This window comes from Nycticebus coucang, chromosome 14 (assembly GCF_027406575.1).
Source record: "Nycticebus coucang isolate mNycCou1 chromosome 14, mNycCou1.pri, whole genome shotgun sequence".
In the NCBI taxonomy this organism is placed as follows: domain Eukaryota; kingdom Metazoa; phylum Chordata; class Mammalia; order Primates; family Lorisidae; genus Nycticebus; species Nycticebus coucang.
The window spans coordinates 92,145,121-92,163,081 of record NC_069793.1 but is presented as its reverse complement, the minus strand read 5'-3'; the positions used below and the strand labels follow the sequence as shown (position 1 = coordinate 92,163,081).

Here is a 17,961-nt window from a genome sequence, read left to right as displayed (position 1 = left end):
GCCCAGTTATTCATCCCGATTTAGCAGGAGGAAAGTGACTAACGGTGGGATAATCCCTCCTTCCCTCTTTTTAGAAATCAGTTAACATTCACTTGGCACCTGTATGGATTTATTGTTATATCACACCAGAAACTCTTTTTAATTATTATTTTTAGTATCTGTTTTAATGTTTAATTCAAACATTTTTTGAATATATACAGATTTTTTTTTTTTTTTGAGACATAGTCTCACTCTGTTGCACAGGCTAGATTGCTGTGGTGTCAGTTTAGCTCACAGCTACCTCCAACCCCTGGGTTCAAGCCATCCTCCTGCCTCAGACGCCCAAGTAGCTGGTACTACAGGCCCCTACCACAGCCTTGGTTAGAATATATACAGATTTTTAGATGTCACAGTTGTCTATTCATAGATGATACTTATATTCAAAGCACTTGTAAAGAAGGAAGCTGCTTTTCTTAGTTTCTTGTTATCCTTTCCTAATTTTACTTCTCAGCAAATAAATACAAATTTATAATCATACTTTTCCTCCTTCTAGCATACTGTTTTCCATTTTTATTCATAATGGTTTCTTAATTGGGTTTTGATGACTTGATGTAATAATGCCATAAAAATTCATAAGTGAATAATTCCTACATTTTATGGTAAAAATAGACTTGTTTGAATGACCAATAAAAATTGCTTCTAATAAGTTTAAATAACTACAAGCATTCTACAAGCCCTAGATTACATTATAGTGTCATTATAGCTTAAGATTAAAGAATAAATGCCACCATTTATTAAGTGCCAGGCATTTTCTAAACACTGAGCATATGTTGACTTACTGAATTCTCACAGAGATGAGAGAGGTAGGAGTTATATTATCGCATTTTCAAAAATGGAGAAAAAACTAAGAGAAGCTAAGTAATTTTCACAAGTTCTCTCAGTTGAGATTTTATATATGTGAATTATATATATGTATTACCCACATTAACTGTATTAAAATTGTTATTCTCGGTATACACCAATAATGTTTATTATCTTGTATCTTGTATCTCTTATAATCGTCAAAGTCAAATGTATTGAGATTACAATTTTAATACAGTTTTTTCTTTCTTAAAATATGCATTTTTTGGCACCCTCTGTGTGTACATATTTGTGTGTATATATATATGTGTGTGTGAATTTTTGCAGATACAGACTCTGAATCTGAGCTCTTCACTGTTATACTATATCTTTTGGAAACTTGCTAGCAAACCTAAGGGGTCATCTTCTCAATAAATTCAGAAGCTAAAATATGGTTGACACTTAAGCCCTTTAAGATCTGAGAATTCCATTTAAGAACTTGATTGCTAATTATATGTCTCTCTTGGAAAAGAAGTTATCCAAATAAACAACTTAAAGAAACTCACCGTAATTGTTGCCTTTGCTTTTTCCTAGCCAGGATAAAGTGGGACCCCTCTGATCCTCAAATTATATCTGAAGGTCTTTATGCAATTGCTGTAGTTTTAAGTTTCTCCAGAATAGCTTATATTTTACCAGCAAATGAGAGCTTTGGACCTCTGCAGATCTCACTTGGGAGAACAGTGAAGGACATCTTCAAGTTCATGGTCATATTCATCATGGTGTTTGTGGCCTTCATGATTGGAATGTTCAACCTCTACTCCTACTACATTGGGGCAAAACAAAATGAAGCTTTCACAACGTATGTGAACTCAGATGTTCTGGTGATAGTTATTGCAAATTAAATAAATGTTTGTTTATGTAAGTTCAGGGGATAAATCATATTTTGATGAAGACCTCACCTCTATGCTTTCACAAAATGAGAGAATTTTAAAATGAGTTGGAAAAACTCTAAGATGTAAGAGCTTTCCTAATATTAAATGATAACAACTAGTTTTAGAGCCGGGTGTGGTAAATACCTCACATGCAACCCTTCACAATCTGTGCTTCACAAAATGAGGAAACTGAATTTCACAAAAGTTAAATAATTTGCTGAATGTTCCATAACTGCTACTATTTGGAAGAGCAAGGATGTGACCCTTTGTTACTGCCTCTTACATCTGTAGCTCTTTAGTCCCTATGTCAACTGGGGACTCCTGGGGAACCGACTGTGAAAACAGCTGCTGTCCTAATTCAATTTCTCCCATATTATCATTGAGAAGATCTGAGTTATTAGTACTGACAAGAGTTTTAACTTAGGTCATTATGGGCACATGTGTTTTTTATCAAGTATGTTTGGAACAGGTTACTCAAATGTTGGGTCTTCAGTGTTACAACAAGAAGCATCAGCTGAAGCATAACCTATTGTTTACCGTATTCGTCTGAAATGCAGGAAATGAAACCACCTGTGTTAAGTAGTTGGTCTTAGTTTTGGTCAATAAGTTATGTCTAAAGCATTTAATTTCCTGAAACATCTCATTGGTTTGAGTTACATTGTCTGTTTATACATATTGTCATTTTTGATATTAAGACATATATTATTTTATTTTCTATTTATTGGATATGTGTAGAAATTTAGATCAGCAGGAAACCTGAAAGGGCTCTAAGAAATGTTATTATTTTTGAGTAATACATTTATTAATACATTGCCAGAGCTATGGAGTATTTAAATGTTAATATCTATGGTAATAAGGTTATGTCATTAGCATTTATTGAGAGCTTATAATGTGCCAGATATTTAGCTCTGAGTATGTACTTCACATGATAATATTACTTCATCCTTGCAACAATCCTGGTATGCCTCATTTAATTTACAGAAGAGAACAATTAGGTTCAGAGAAGTAAAGAATTTTCTCGTAAATAGTATTTGCAAAGACACTAAATTAAATCACTCTTGTGGGATTATTATTATTTATTTATACACTTTCTTATTATTTTTTCTTTCTTTCATTTTTCCCCAGAGTGGAAGAGAGTTTTAAGACACTGTTCTGGGCTATATTTGGACTTTCTGAAGTGAAATCAGTGGTCATCAACTATAATCATAAATTCATTGAAAACATTGGTTACGTTCTTTATGGAGTCTATAATGTTACGATGGTCATCGTTTTACTAAATATGTTAATTGCAATGATCAACAGCTCATTCCAGGAAATTGAGGTATAATCAATATTTCTTTTCATGGTTCACGCCTATGTGTTTTCACTGTTCCAACGGCTGACACATCAATGAGCAGGAAAGCATGGAGGGCTATTCCTCTTTTGTTTTTTCTATTTCATATATTTGGGTCACTACGAAATTGTGGAGACAAATGGTTATGGCCTGTTATTTCACTTCTAAAAAAACACAGTTGACAGCGTCCTTTCTGCCTCATCCTGCAAGTTCCTACTTGTTGACTTATCAGTCTTGCTGAGAGGGCCTCATTTGTTTTCATTTGGGCAGATTTTTTTTTTTTTTTTTTCGTAGAGACAGAGTCTCACTTTATGGCCCTCGGTAGAGTGCCGTGGCCTCACACAGCTCACAGCAACCTCCAACTCCTGGGCTTAAGCGATTCTCTTGCCTCAGCCTCCAGAGTAGCTGGGACTACAGGTGCCCGCCACAACGCCCGGCTATTTTTTGGTTGCAGTTTGGCCAGGGCTGGGTTTGAACCCGTCACCCTCAGTATATGGGGCCGGCGCCTTACCGACTGAGCCACAGGCGCCGCCCTCATTTGGGCAGATTTTATCATTCTTGATTTTTGTGTATTGTAAAACTTTCATAATGATTCATGCAATCTCATTTGGTCAGCAATCTAGAAAATGTTAACTTTTTGCCTCAACATGCAACATGTTTAGCACATGGTCGGGCAGTAAGGCATGAGAAGTAGAAATGTTGTCTGATTTGATTTTTAATTGATTAAAAAAACCTTTAAGAATACTAGATCAGCATGAATTTATATTTTGTTCTAACATTATTGTTTATGAATACTACTGTTCCCCTAGTCTTTTTAGAGTGATGTTCAAAAATGACCCTTTTCCAAGTTAAGAGTGATAATGTAAAATTTTTATTCCAGCAGTCTTGGTTTGTGTCCTAAATTAATGAGTCACCTAGGGCAGAATGAAAGAGTAATTTTCCATAGTGTTTTTCAGAATGTAGGAAAATACATTTATATCTTTCAGAATATCTATAAACATATGTTAGCTTTGAGGTCTATAGTCCTGTAAGCCTGAGAAAATTTTTGACAGATTTAGGAAAGAGTGTGTAAAGCTAACGTTTTAAAAAATCCTGGAGCATTCTTTGAGGTCTGAGAGTATCCGCAGACCTTGTTCTTCCAGCTCGCCACACAAGGTTAGAAGCATCCCAGCAGCTCTGTGTACGTGTTTCCTTGCTGAATCTCACGTCTGTGTGTATAGGATGACGCTGATGTGGAGTGGAAATTCGCAAGGGCCAAACTTTGGTTTTCCTACTTTGAAGAGGGGAGAACACTTCCTGTTCCCTTCAACCTGGTGCCAAGTCCAAAGTCTCTGCTTTATCTCTTATTGAAGCTTAAAAAATGGATTTCTGAGCTGTTCCAGGGTCATAAAAAAGGTTTCCAGGAGGATGCAGAGATGAACAAGGTATATATTTGGCTCAATATCTTATTATATAATTGTATTCTTCAGTTCTTTGATTATTAGAATAAAATAATATAAACATTTTATATTATATATTAATATAATATAATAATGTAAACATTTTTTTATTTAAAAAGAAGTGGTTCCACATGACATGTCCATCCAGTCTCAGACGCAGTCACTTAGTGTAGCCTGGTCCTTTGACTTGTTGTCTGCTTAATATGAGCTCATTGGACATTTCATAATTAAAAGGGCATATGAAAAATTTGTGAAATATAGCTAAAATAAAATGTTATATTATCTGGAGTCAGTACGGAAAGGGAGAGCAATTCTAGGTTCTGTTTTCGCTGATGTGGTTACATGTCCCTCATTTCACCTTTAGTTTACAGAGCGAGGTAAAGAATCATCAGCTGATCATGACTCAGGGGAACCTGACAGACTCTTAAATAAGTTCTCCATTGCAAAACTCAGAAATTAGTTGCTGACATGCAATATGGGAAATCTATAAGTGTACTAATTAGAAACAATAATCTCACTAGGCAATGAAGCATCAGAAACGTGATATAGTGCTTCGACGAGGAGGCAGGATGATCACAGTATGTTAGGCCGTGTGTAGAGAACACAGTGTGTGTAACTGGAGGCGGGAGATGGAGGCTGACCCTGATCAGCCATCGCTGCTGAGTGCAGAAACTGTCCTCAGGGAGCACTGGGCCACTGGGAGGGCCACAGGAGGAGGACAGCTATGGATACAGTGTCCTAAGAGGGGAGAGTGAAGGAGCTGGCTGTTCCTTCTAAGAAAAGAAGATTGAAGGGGACCAAGAATATCTTTAGAATTCCCAATTTATTAGAGAATACACTTGCTTTTTTGTCCCTTCAAAAATAAAAAGAGGGTTAATAGCAAGAGTTTCAAATAGTTCAATTCTAGTTCAATGGAAGAGCAAACTCGTAGCAGCAAGATCTGCCCAACAGAGGGAGGAGCTGCCGTTGGAAGGCGTGAGCTACCCATGGGTGGAGATAGTTACGAGTGCCAGATGGCTGTTAGGAATCTACTGAATATCTTCCTGCCTGCACTGGGTGGACAGTTGGTCCAAATGATTATGAAGGTTCCTTGTAATGATAAGATTCCATCATTGAATTAAAAAGAAACATTCTAATCATGCTGGGTTTGCCCTTTACTGCTTGGGATTCTCTCCTATGTATCCAATTCTCTGAGTTCTAGTTTCCTCAACTGTAATTTGGGAATAAAAATCCTACCTATCAGATAAATATGTCAAAGTGCTTTGAGAATGGTAAAGCCCTCTTTAAATGTAGTTAGTATGGTTATTTTATGTAGGAACTTTGGAAAATATGCCATCTTTGGCATTCTTCTGGCTGCACAACTTGTAGAACTCAGTGGAGTAGCAGTTCCCTTACTTTAGTAACGTCATTAGGTGTGTAGTTCACGGGTCTGGTGAGAGCTGCGTGCGAGGGAATCCAGGGTCCAGAGGAAGTGTCCAAGCACTTGGGAATGGGAGGAACGCAGGAAGGATAAGCTTCTCTCCTTAAAAGTTATTGGGGAAATGAGACCGGTGGTTTTTAAAATACAGACTGAACGGTGAAATTGGCTGTGCTACTGGACTCATTGTACTTTCTACCTTTAAAAGAGAAATGAAGAAAAGAAATTTGGAATCTTAGGAAGTCATGAAGACCTTTCAAAATTATCACTCGGCAAAAAGCAGGTAAGGTGCCGTTTGAAAATACAGAGTTGCACATGTGATCAGGATTATCCTTTCAGAGAAAGGAACGAATATTCAGAATAAGAATTTCGAAAGGAAGAATTAGCTATTTTAATAATTCTCAAGCAATCAGTTATTGAGAGGTAGAAGTAAGCCGTGGCTAGGTTAGCAAATGGAACCACATGTGGGTTTAAGACATTGAGCACATGGTTATGGGTGCTTGTAATGAGATGTGAAAGTGGTGATGTGAGGGAGGGAAAATTAAAATAAGGGAGGAATCTGTCGAGAACCTGATGGAGGGTCTGACTAACTTAGCTCTCTGCACAGCCCGTGGTGCCCCTTACTTGTCAGTGATGACGAAGTGACAAGGAGGGGCACTGTTGAGACTGACACAGTTAATAATGACCAGTGTGCCCCAGAGATGCGTCTGCTCCCTAACTAGGAGCAGCAAACTTCTCAATGTTGAGGACATGCACTTCCTTCTTGTAGCATGCACACAATAGGGGGGCAATAAATGCTTGTTGCTAAAGGGGAATGATGAAAGGATGAATTAGGAGAAGGGTAGTGTCAGGTAGGACTTGCCTTCAATTGCACGTAGTCATGTAAAATCCAAATCCAAACCAAGACAATAGTTTCTCCCTTCCCTTACATAACTGTCCAGAATTAGGCAGGACACGGCTGTTGTCAGGGGTGAGACTCTGTGATTCTCCTAGATTGTTTGTCCTCGTCTGATGTAAGATGACATCTTTACCTCCAGCCATCACAGTCACTTTTCAGGCATGTAGAAAGAGTGGGGCAAACGAAAGCTGAGGCTTGCTAGCTGAATCTGCTGCCAGCCTAAGAAAAACCTCCCAACAGTTTCTGTTACCATGTCTCACTGGCCAGAGGTGTGCTATGCACCCACTCCACAAAACACAAATGCCAGGGACAGAGTCCATGTGGTTTTATTTTTTATTTTATTTTTTATTTATTTTTGTTGTTGTTGTTGTTTTTCTTTCTTTCTTTCTTTTTTTTTTAAGCTGAGTTCATTACCTCCCTCAACCACATGGAAATCCTCTTAAGGCCTATGTGGTATCCAGCCTCCCAGCTTTCTTTCTGATCGGCCCTGCCACAAGTTTGTCAACCATTCCCATTTCAAATCAGAACACAAAGGAGAGCTTGAGGATAAGAGAAACCCTGGGCCATGGCACTAGTAAGAGTAGGAGGTTTGTAGGGGAGAAGTCCCCTTCCAAAGAACAGCACACAGGCAAGAAGGGCCACAGCAGGAGGTGGCAGGTGTGTGCAGATCTAAGTGCAGATTCTGTGAGACCTGCCATGGTCTGGGACTCAACCACAGCAATGTGGCGGCAGCTAGAAGGCAAAAATGGATATATCCCTGGTCTTCCAAGACAGTCAACAGATTAGACCATTACAAGTTGGTAGAATCTTGCTATTTGGGTCAGATTTATTTGGCTTCCTCTTGATTACCAGGTGAGTCTAGGTTGCATTAACGAATGATTCAGATAAGTGAAATTTATGAAATAGGAAATAAGGCAGATAATAGAGCTAGAAATCAATTTCACTCTAGAAAAGACAGCTTGGTGCTGAGAAGGTCAGTATAGAGGGTCAACAGACCAGGGCCCTCTGCCACATTTTGTCTTCAGTCTGTTTTTGTTTAGAATGAAAGAGTTTTTATTTTATTTTTTTTAACATTTCTTTTTTTTTTTTTGTAGAGACAGAGTCTCACTTTATGGCCCTTGGTAGAGTGCCGTGGCCTCACACAGCTCACAGCAACCTCCAACTCCTGGGCTTAAGCGGTTCTCTTGCCTCAGCCTCCCAAGCAGCTGGGACTACAGGCGCCCGCCACAACGCCCGGCTATTTTTTAACATTTCTAAAGGGTTAAGAAAAAAATAAAGAATAAGTGGCAGAGATTGTTATATGGCCCACAAAGCCTAAAATATTTACTATCTGGCACTTTACAGAAAAAGTCTGCCAGCTCAGTCTCCTGATTATCATGAATAAAATGATAAGGAAACACAGAAAATTAAGCTCAAATATTTTATAAGCAATTTCTATTATAATGCATGTCTGTGTGTGTTCTACTTAAAATGGCGTCTCACTAACGCTATTTACTCATTTGTGGAACATAGGCAGGAATTATGCTAACATCCAAAAGTTGTTTTGAACATTACATTTGCTAATACACTGAAGTTCTTACAACAGGGTCTGGCACATAACACGTAGGTATGTAATAGCGATTTGTTATTTTTATTGTTATTAGAGAACAGCAAGAATAAATAGAACCACACAACTTGGTAGTGATACTAGTCCATTAAGGACAGAGAAATAATTACCAGGGCTGAAAGTCATAGAGAAAGAATGCCAACAGAAAATGAAAGAAGTTACAAATCTGGAAAAACGAATTTGAAAAAAAGTAAGTAGTGAATAGAAGAAATAGTCAAGATAACAGTAGTATCAGAGTAAGTTTGAAAGTCAGCATACATTAACCCTATAATGGCAACAAAATGAAGATTTTTAGAGTATGGTTGCCAGCAACACACACCCATACGCACACATCATCTTGTGGTCCCATCACTTTCTAGCAATGGACTTGGACAAGCTTCATGGCCTTCTCAGACCTGAGCTACTTCGTTTGTACCTCAAAGGGTCATGAACATGAATGGAATAAAAGGCCTGACGAAGCACGTGGTAGGAAATGTGTCTTCCGACTTAACGTCTTAGTCCGTTCCTTCCTTTCTTCTTCCTTGGTGATACTCGTCACCGTGTGTTAACTGATTAATCCCCCTCTCCAAGCCGAGGCAGCCTAACTGACGAAGGTGTGGACTTGAGGAGGACAGATCTAATATCCGTGTTGTGGTACTCACAGGCGTCTGTGGAAGGCATGAGTGGACGGAAGGATAGACACATAGACAGGAGGACGAAGGGGCAGGAGAGAACGGAGGAGTATGAATAGCATCTCTCCCCAAAGTATCCAACTGAAAAGATTTAATAATTCGATAGGTCATTTTCATCAATTATGTCATTAGATCATATGCACATATCACAAAAGAAAAGTGGAGCAAAGCGAAATGATTGAATGATTTTTCCCAAAGGTTTCACTAATAAGTGGATATACTCGGAAATAAGTCCTATCCCTGGTGACACGCTGCTTGGTCCCAATCACTTGTGCCATGTGTAGTAAGTAATAAATAATAATAGTTCAATAAGGGGCAAACATTTGTAAATGATGTCATCCATCTTACAAGTTTAACTTCATCTATGTATTTTTTTATTAAATCATAGCTGTGTACATTAATGCGATTCATCTATGTATTTTAAATATTATGTTGCTTAAAGGGTAAAGACCGGGTGAAATTTCAGCTAGTAATATTATTTAGACTTACTTACGCCCGTGAGAGCTGAGTTCTAATTGACAATATAGCTCACTGTATTTTCTTACACTTAAGAGTCATGAAGTATTGGTCTTGAGAATAACAGTATTCCTCTACAAAATCTATAGATGCATAATAGCCCAGATAACTTCAGTTTAGTACATATATATACAGACAACTGATTTTTTTAAGTTTATTTTTATTGTGGTAAGATATAAATTGCATAAAATTTACCATTTTAATTGTTTTAAAGCATACAATGAGTAGTCTGCATTCACTACATTGACAATGCAGACTACTAATTCTTAACTGAATAATCCAAGGACATGACTCTTTCTCTTTTCACCTATTCCCATTTATGACATACAAAATATCTAATACAAAAGAGACTTCCTATAATTTTGCAAAGGGCATTTCAACTGACTGTGTAGACCACACACACGTGTGCACATATGTACGCACAGTTGGCCACGCACAGTGGCCTCGGTTTCCACGTCCATGGATCTAACCAACTAGGATTGAAAATATTAGGAAAAAAATAACAAAAAAGAAAACAGTTAAAAATGATACAAATAAAAAGAAGTATAGTATAGCAACTATTTATATTCTATTTACATATATAAAATATTTTTTGAAACAAGGCATACATTCATTATCTTTAGTCACACCCTTCAACTCTAAAGGTGGTTGCTAGCATTAGCTTTACAGATAAACAATCTGAAAGGATGGCATGAATTAAAAATCCATCTCTGCATACACTATGACATTGTAAACCTGAAAACGCCAAACTATCTCTTGAGTAGCTGCCGAGTTCCAGCTTCTGCATAGGTCACTCTGAGGCTGTCCGTTTCAGAGCAGATGTTTATGTGCTGTAAAATAGGCCCAGTCTACACTGGATTGAGTGAGATTTTTTTTTTAATTGGTTATGTACCAGGAACTGTGGTTTACCTTTTACTTAGGGCAGAGAATATTCTTTTAATCATCTGATGAAAGTCATGGTTCCAGCTGGGTCAGTTTCAGTAGGACCAGTCTGCATGTGATTTTGTACAAATTTCCAATCCTCCTCTCCGGATGTCTAGAGTAAAACCTCTGGCCATAAGGTCTGGAAATACATCTTTTAGTCTGGAAATACCTTGGGAGATTCAAGGTATTTGGGTGTGAGAATCACTGAATATTTCATTCTCTGAGTGACTTACATGTGCTTGGGCGCAGAGGTAAAAAGCAATATTTGGTGAACTATCTGCAGAATAGATTGACTACAGTCTGGGACTTACTTAGTTCACCTGACTTTATGATGGTGTGCAGGCACTCTGCATTCAGTGAAAACCATACCTCAAATTTAAAATTTTGATTAGAAGTTTTTAAAACTTTGTTATAAAATCAGCTTTGTGTTACCTGATTTTGCCCAACTGTAAGCTAAGGTAAGTGTTCTGAACATGTTTAAAATAGGCGAAGCTACGTTATGATGTTCAATAGTTAGGCATATTAAATTCGCTTTCAACTTACAACATTTTCAGTTTCTAATAGGTTTGTCAGGACACGACTCTATTGTAAATCCAGCATCATCTGTAGAGTAAAGCTCACCATGAACCAGACCTAAAGCCACAAAGTAGATATTCCTCCTTCTATATAATGGTAGCAGTTATCAACAATCACTGAATGCCTTCTATCTGCCACACTACAAATTCTACACACCTCTTCTCTTTTAATCCTCACATATCCAGGAGATAGGTCATGTTATTTTTCCTATTCTGTACTGGATGATCTTGGGACTATAGCAGTGAAATGACTTGCCACCCAAAGTCCTATTTCAGATTAGTGATAGAGCCAGAATTTAAATCCATTTCTACTTGATTCCAAAGCAAAATGTTTACAGGTACTGTCCAATCCAGCCCCATTTTCCATCTGAATATATTGCCTATACCTTCTAGTTCACAGCTTTGTTCCTGGCTTCAGGACCTTAATGCTTGTGGGAAGTGGGAGACTCCCAGAACTCTTGCTATGTACATCAATGTAAGAAATTCTGAAGGCCAAAACTTCAGAGTTATTCCTTTTAATGAATAACAGACAAGTTATTTAATGTTCGTAACTCTAACCCTACAATGAACCTACAAGATGAGAAATGCTAATATCCCACTATTTGTTAGGAAATGGGAAAAGAAAAAGCATAAAGAATGGAGAAAATGCAGTAGAAAGTATGAAAAAAGATAGGCAATGGTTCAATCTGTATCGAAGAGAGTGTTTATTTGTATATTAGTCCAGAACAAAGCTCGCACCCAATCCTTCCATGGCTTCCAGTCAAGCAGCTGCTCACTTCTGGCTCCTGTGGCATTATACTTGTTGGTACAATCTATAAATACACAAATCCCTATGGTTTAAATACTATTCATATTGCAAGTTGAATTTCCTTATATGTGCAAAAGAATTATAGACATGACTTTCCAGATATGAAATTATTTTAGTAATTGTACATGGAACCAATTATATATTAGGATTTTCTGCCACCAAGTGGTAATAATGCTTCTTTGCACCATTCTTAGATAACTATTTCTCTATATTATTCAATTTTTAACAAGTGTTGAATTTCTATGATGCATTAGAAAATGACTACAAATTTCTTTTTGCCCAAAAAAGTTCTATTATCATCTAAAACTGTCAGGCTTAGAGCAGAACTAGTCATATAAAAATGCTGTAAATGAATGTATAGCTGTTTAGTTATGTATCATTTAACTATACTAGTGGTTCCCAACCAGTGGTGATTTTTCCCCCCATCTCTACCAACATACATTTCATAATACCTGGAAACATTTCTGCTTGTCACAAGGTTGACGAGGGAGCTTTCATTGGCATCTAGTGGACAGAAGCCAGCGATACAGCTAAGCATTCTACAATGCATAGGACAATCCCTTTTGCACACATCAAAGAGTTATCCAGCCCACAATGTCAATAGTGAGTTAATGAATAGAAGAAATCAAAGGCATGATCTGCACGTATTTCCTTTGTCCAGAAAACTCCTCTGTGGTTATGAGGCTGTCTTCACTTCCATGCTCTATCATAATGGGATGACATGAGCTTAAACCAAGGTCCTCACACTTAATGACATCCTTAAGACATACCTTACAGTTTAAAACCCATAGTTCCCGTTAAATTCTTTAAAATGTTGCGTTTACATTTTCACATATTTCACAAAGTCATACTTTAGTAGGGCTTGAAGGATGATAGAAGTGATCTAGACTATTCCCTGCATTGTTAGACAAAGTTTAAGCATCTCAACAATCTGCTAGCTTGCGGAGGAACCAGATGGTAGTTGGTCTTCAGGTTCCCTTCAAGTGCTCTTTCTGAGTATCCAAGCTGTCTCTCTTTGATTAATTTGGCGAATTATGTCATTTTATCCTCATGAAAGTCAATATAAGTAAAAATATATGGATATTTTGCTGACATTTTTAGAGGAAGTGAAAGGAAAAAGGCAATAGCATGAAAAGTTATGTGATGTAATATTTTCAGATTTATACATTTTTATGGATCTTATCAGCTTTGCCATGTTTTTCTTGTTATTATAACATAATTGGACCGTAATTGTTTATGTTCTTCATTGAATACTCAGAGCCTAGCACAGCACCTCACATTTGTTCAATGGATAAATGTGTGCACGGTGGTTTTAACTCAGCATGTGGCCGTTTAAAGGATGAAAACTTTCATGTTAAGGCAAGGGTTTAATTCAGTCTCATCGAGCTTCCCTTATAGCACCTTCAATGTTACTGAGAAATAGAAATCATGGATGTCTTTGACGTCAGTCTTGAAGTTTCTTTTTCACCTAGAAGACAGTTGTGGGTCACGCACATGCAAATCTGGGGCTGCTCTGTTTGGCCCAGACTCCTCTACATATTTTTTTTTCTTTTTGTAAAACCAGTTTTGTTTTGTTTTTTTTTCCCCATTAGAAAGTGCATTTTAAAAGTTTTAAAAATCATCCTTTTACGTGTTAACATGGTCCACGACCACTTTTCTTTCACATTTTTTTAATTTGTTATTTGCCTGAATAGGCAAATATATGACTTGAAAAGTGCCAACAAAATGGGATATTATATGGCACCTAAAATTCAGATGGATTAATTAATGCTTTCCTGGTACCTAAATTATGTCCCACGTTGTTGGTCCCCGGGAGTTTCTTTAGGAGCCACATCAGACCTTGGCACAGGTATGGATGTTTGACTCCCTCAGGCTGATTGTTACCCCTCATCAGCGGACTTCTGAGATCACCACCATCATCTCCCTGACTCACTCGCCTCTTTCTCTGCCATGTGTGTGTCTTGGGGAAGGTTGAAGCATGACTCTCACCATGACCTGACGGATAGCCATGAAGTCTAAGAGCCTCCTCAGACAGCCTCTAACAGCCACAGAGAAGCCAAACACACTCAGGGTGCCACTCATTTGTTTTGGAAGATAAAATATTAAGCATGTGAAGTGAAATGGCACTATATTTATGGATAATGTAATTTTTATATGTGATATTTCATTAGTTCATATATATAACTCGTTAACAATTCATGTTATTATTTAAAAGAAAAATTAACTAAGAATCAATTTCCAATCCTTTACAAATTACAGGTTGGGCACAATAAACAATTAAGTATAAGGAGTTCAGAAGATTTCCATTTAAATAGTTTCAATAATCCTCCAAGACAATATCAGGTAAGCATGAATTTTGAAAGAAGTAAGGCTAGTTGTTATAATATTTAGAATTGAACTATGTGATTCTTTAAAGGAAATTGAACTATTAAGATATTTTTATCAAAATCAAAGTAATGCATTAATTTAACAAATAATAATTCATTGGGTAACTACCACGTGCCAGACATTTTATAAGTACTAGAGGTGCATGAGAAAACAAGTAGACTAAGTTTTAGAATCACGTAGCTTAGAGTTTACATGTTCATTGCAAAAAGGGAAACGTTATAAAATTACAAAAATCATAAAGAAACAAAGACAGCTTATTTTGCTTAATATTCTGCCAGATGGCTGTATGGGTAAAATTATGTGCATAATTTTACAGGCACTTTACATTTTTTTATTATTATATAAACGTACATGTAATATTATATAAACAAGTTAAATAGTACTTTTACAAGTAATAGTTTGTAGTCTGTTTTTCTCTCTATAAAATATATACTTTTGATTTTAGTGAATGTATCCTATCCCTTTGTATAAATAAATGAAGATGTATTACGATAATTCCCTGTTGACGGACACTTAGGGGTTTATTTTTTCTACTATTGTTAGTATTACTAATCTGAACATTCTCGTCCATGGACCAGATTATATTCTTAAAAATAGATTCTTGCAAGCAAGATTTTACTACCCACCATTTAACCTTGGACTTAGGTGTGAAATTGGTTTAGCCATATGTTAATCCAAGACTTCCTTCAGCATACCTTAAGACTCCAGTCTTTTATGAAAACTACACAGTAAAAGCAATGTCTGCATGATCGACATCAAATACTGAGACACTTTAATACATCGAAACTGGCCATTCCTAAATTAACAGCAAGTATAAAATCATAACTGGCTACATTTTTGGTGGGTTCAGGGTGGGGCGTAAATGAGCAGACATTCGCTTAATCCTCATTACCACATGCAATACTGCTTACCTTTAACCTGCCAACCGAAAGGCTCTGTCTAGCTCTAATACTTTTCAAATCAAATATAAGCAGTGGACATAAAGAATTAGATGTTTGTCAGAAACTTATTTTTGTCTCAAGAATTCACTCTTGAGTCCTAGCCTGGGTGGGGCCTTGGTGTGTGTCACACTTTATGGGGGCAAGACATGATTGCAAGAGGGACTTGACCTAACAATTGCAATCAGTGTAACCTGGCTTATTGTACCCTCAATGAATCCCCAACAATAAAAAAAAAAAAAAAAGAAAACAAAAATGGAAATATTTTGCATGCTCTGTCAGCTTAATCTCTGATAGCCGTCACTTCCAAAGGAAGGGTGACTCAGAAACTTACTGCAAATGAGAGATTTCTCAGGAACATAAAACTGAGGTGCATTTCTCCTTTCTCTGTCTAGAAAATAATGAAGAGGCTCATAAAAAGATACGTACTGCAAGCTCAGATAGACAAGGAAAGTGATGAAGTGAATGAAGGTGAGTATGACACAGGGACAAATGAGCCCCAACATGTGACCTGGGGCCTGACGCAGAGCTGAGAGGGCTGGAGACAGGGGCCTGGGGAGTGAGCTTCAGGGGATGAGGACAACAGGCTCTCACCCACCATCGGTTCCCATAAATAGTGGGAAATAGGCTATTTCTCCACAGCTGGAGGACAGATGTCACTGGCTAGATCAAAAGCTATTGTTTTCAGAGAGGGTTGGAGGGAGCAGGAAGTGGTTGAGAAAAGTGAGTGGCTGCCACGCTTTTATATTATTTTAGTAGGACTTGTGATTCACCAAAATACTAACCTGAGTAAATAGAAACCTGCTCCATTTTGAAGTGTTTTTCCCTTCCAAGGATTCAAAACACACATGTATGTGAAATTAGGACTGATTTTGTCCCACCCCAGAGTCACTTGGCATTATGTGGTACGTATTAACGGCTGACTTAGTGTGCCTCTCACTTTTCAAAGGGGAACTGAAGGAAATCAAGCAGGACATCTCAAGTCTCCGCTATGAACTCTTGGAAGAAAAATCTCAGAACACAGAAGATCTAGCAGAACTTATTAGAAAACTGGGGGAAAAGTTATCCACGGAACCAGATCAAGAGGAAAGCCGTAGATAACGCAAAGACTTCCGAAGAAATTTTTATTTATTTGTTCACTTGAAGCCATATTATTTTCTGACTTATTTTTTTAAGTGCCAGTGGACCCACCTTTTAAACAAGAAAAGAAGTTGAATGATAATTTGGGCCATCCTGTTATCTAGAACTGCAGTACCTAGTATTTTGGTGGTTAGATTGTATTGTTCAGGATAAAGGTTGTAGATTATAATGAAAATGATGCCCAGTTGCGTGGTGCTTGTTTTATAAACTGTTTTCTTGGGTGTAATTGTTGTGCTAATGTGATCAGCATGTAGTATCTGCCTGGGAAGGGTCTCAGCTGGTAGGGGCAAAAACACAGTATTTTCCATGTGGTTTTTTCCTGGAAGATAATTTCAGGAACCTTCTTGTGTCCTCTGTGGATTCTCTGTTGGTGACTCCCATCCCTGAAATTTGGGGAATAATAATCTATGGCCATTTAAAGAATACTGTTTAAGCGTTGTCTATTCCACGTAGCCCCCAGAGAATATAATCGGTACTATTTGCACAAATTGGGCTTATATTTCTTATGGTAATTTTTTTCTGACTCGTCTCTTTGAGAACATTATAATTAGCAATGGAAAAAGTGTTTCCTCCACTGGACCCTAGACAGGTGGTCCAGTTGTGTGTTTGTGTGTGAGCGTGCGTATTTTGTATGTATGTATGTGAACGTGTGTGCACACACATGAGATGCTTTTGTATGTCTTTTGCCATTTCTTTTGTAGCTAATAGGGATGTGCAAAAGCTCTTTATGCTATAATTTTTTGTTGTGACCACAAACAAGGAGGACTTGTGATCTCTTCATTCCAAATAAGAACCTTTTACTGGGGAAGTATCAAAGCCACAAGCAATGTGGTTATCTGGTCCAATTGTAGCACAATTTTGTGCCATTTCCAAAGGCATTTACAGATAAATTCCCACATTTGCCATTGATGGAAAGGAAAACGCAACATGGGAACTTGTTAACACTTATCTGCTATTCTCAACATGTATCATTTTCTTACCCAAATATATAAAATAGGAATTCGCATTCTGGTGCATTCAGCAGTTTTTATTTCCTGATGATATGAGAGGTATCTTAACTAAAGGAAGAGAAATGAAGGAGTAGCTGTTTCCTCAAAGACTATTGACATTCAGATGATGCTGGGCATTAACTTGGAAATGCTGCTTTTGATTCAGTTAAGGGAGACTTCAAATGCAAATCTTTAGCTTCATTTTTAAAAATGAAATGGTCACAGGAAATCTGTGTAGCTTAGTTTAAAATCAAGAACATCTATGTAACCGAATCAGAAAATACAGCTGAAAATTTTATTCAGTGATTTTGTATTTGTGGGTATTACTTATGAAGAAGTTACATTTTGAAATGTTTTGTGACAATATTTGAATCAGCATTTGTGAAAAATCAACTTCACACCAAATGTGCTGTCAGCAAATTAAAATAATCTAACACCTGCAAAGTTTGTGTGTTTTGCCAGGCAGAGGGTGGGCTTGCGTGCCATGGACTGCTCTGCAACAGCGGAAGACACAAGAAAAGATGTTCAAATGCCTCAGTGTTTTTTAAGGTGGAATGACTCGACAAGA

General features: G+C 37.4%; 1 protein-coding gene across 2 annotated transcripts in view; it reads left to right on the top strand.

Annotated features, from left to right (window-relative positions):
• The window catches only part of TRPC6 (transient receptor potential cation channel subfamily C member 6), a 148,539-nt gene extending 131,909 nt beyond the window's left edge, over nucleotides 1-16,630 (top strand). For both annotated transcript variants that reach the window (XM_053562170.1, XM_053562171.1), the window contains exons 7-13: nucleotides 1,414-1,678; nucleotides 2,877-3,072; nucleotides 4,305-4,508; nucleotides 6,149-6,223; nucleotides 14,198-14,281; nucleotides 15,660-15,735; nucleotides 16,214-16,630. In XM_053562170.1, coding sequence (XP_053418145.1) covers nucleotides 1,414-1,678; nucleotides 2,877-3,072; nucleotides 4,305-4,508; nucleotides 6,149-6,223; nucleotides 14,198-14,281; nucleotides 15,660-15,735; nucleotides 16,214-16,365 — 1,052 coding nt within the window. In that variant the 3' untranslated portion in view covers nucleotides 16,366-16,630. The remainder of the gene's footprint in view (nucleotides 1-1,413; nucleotides 1,679-2,876; nucleotides 3,073-4,304; nucleotides 4,509-6,148; nucleotides 6,224-14,197; nucleotides 14,282-15,659; nucleotides 15,736-16,213) is intronic.
• The last annotated feature ends 1,331 nt before the right edge of the window (nucleotides 16,631-17,961 follow it).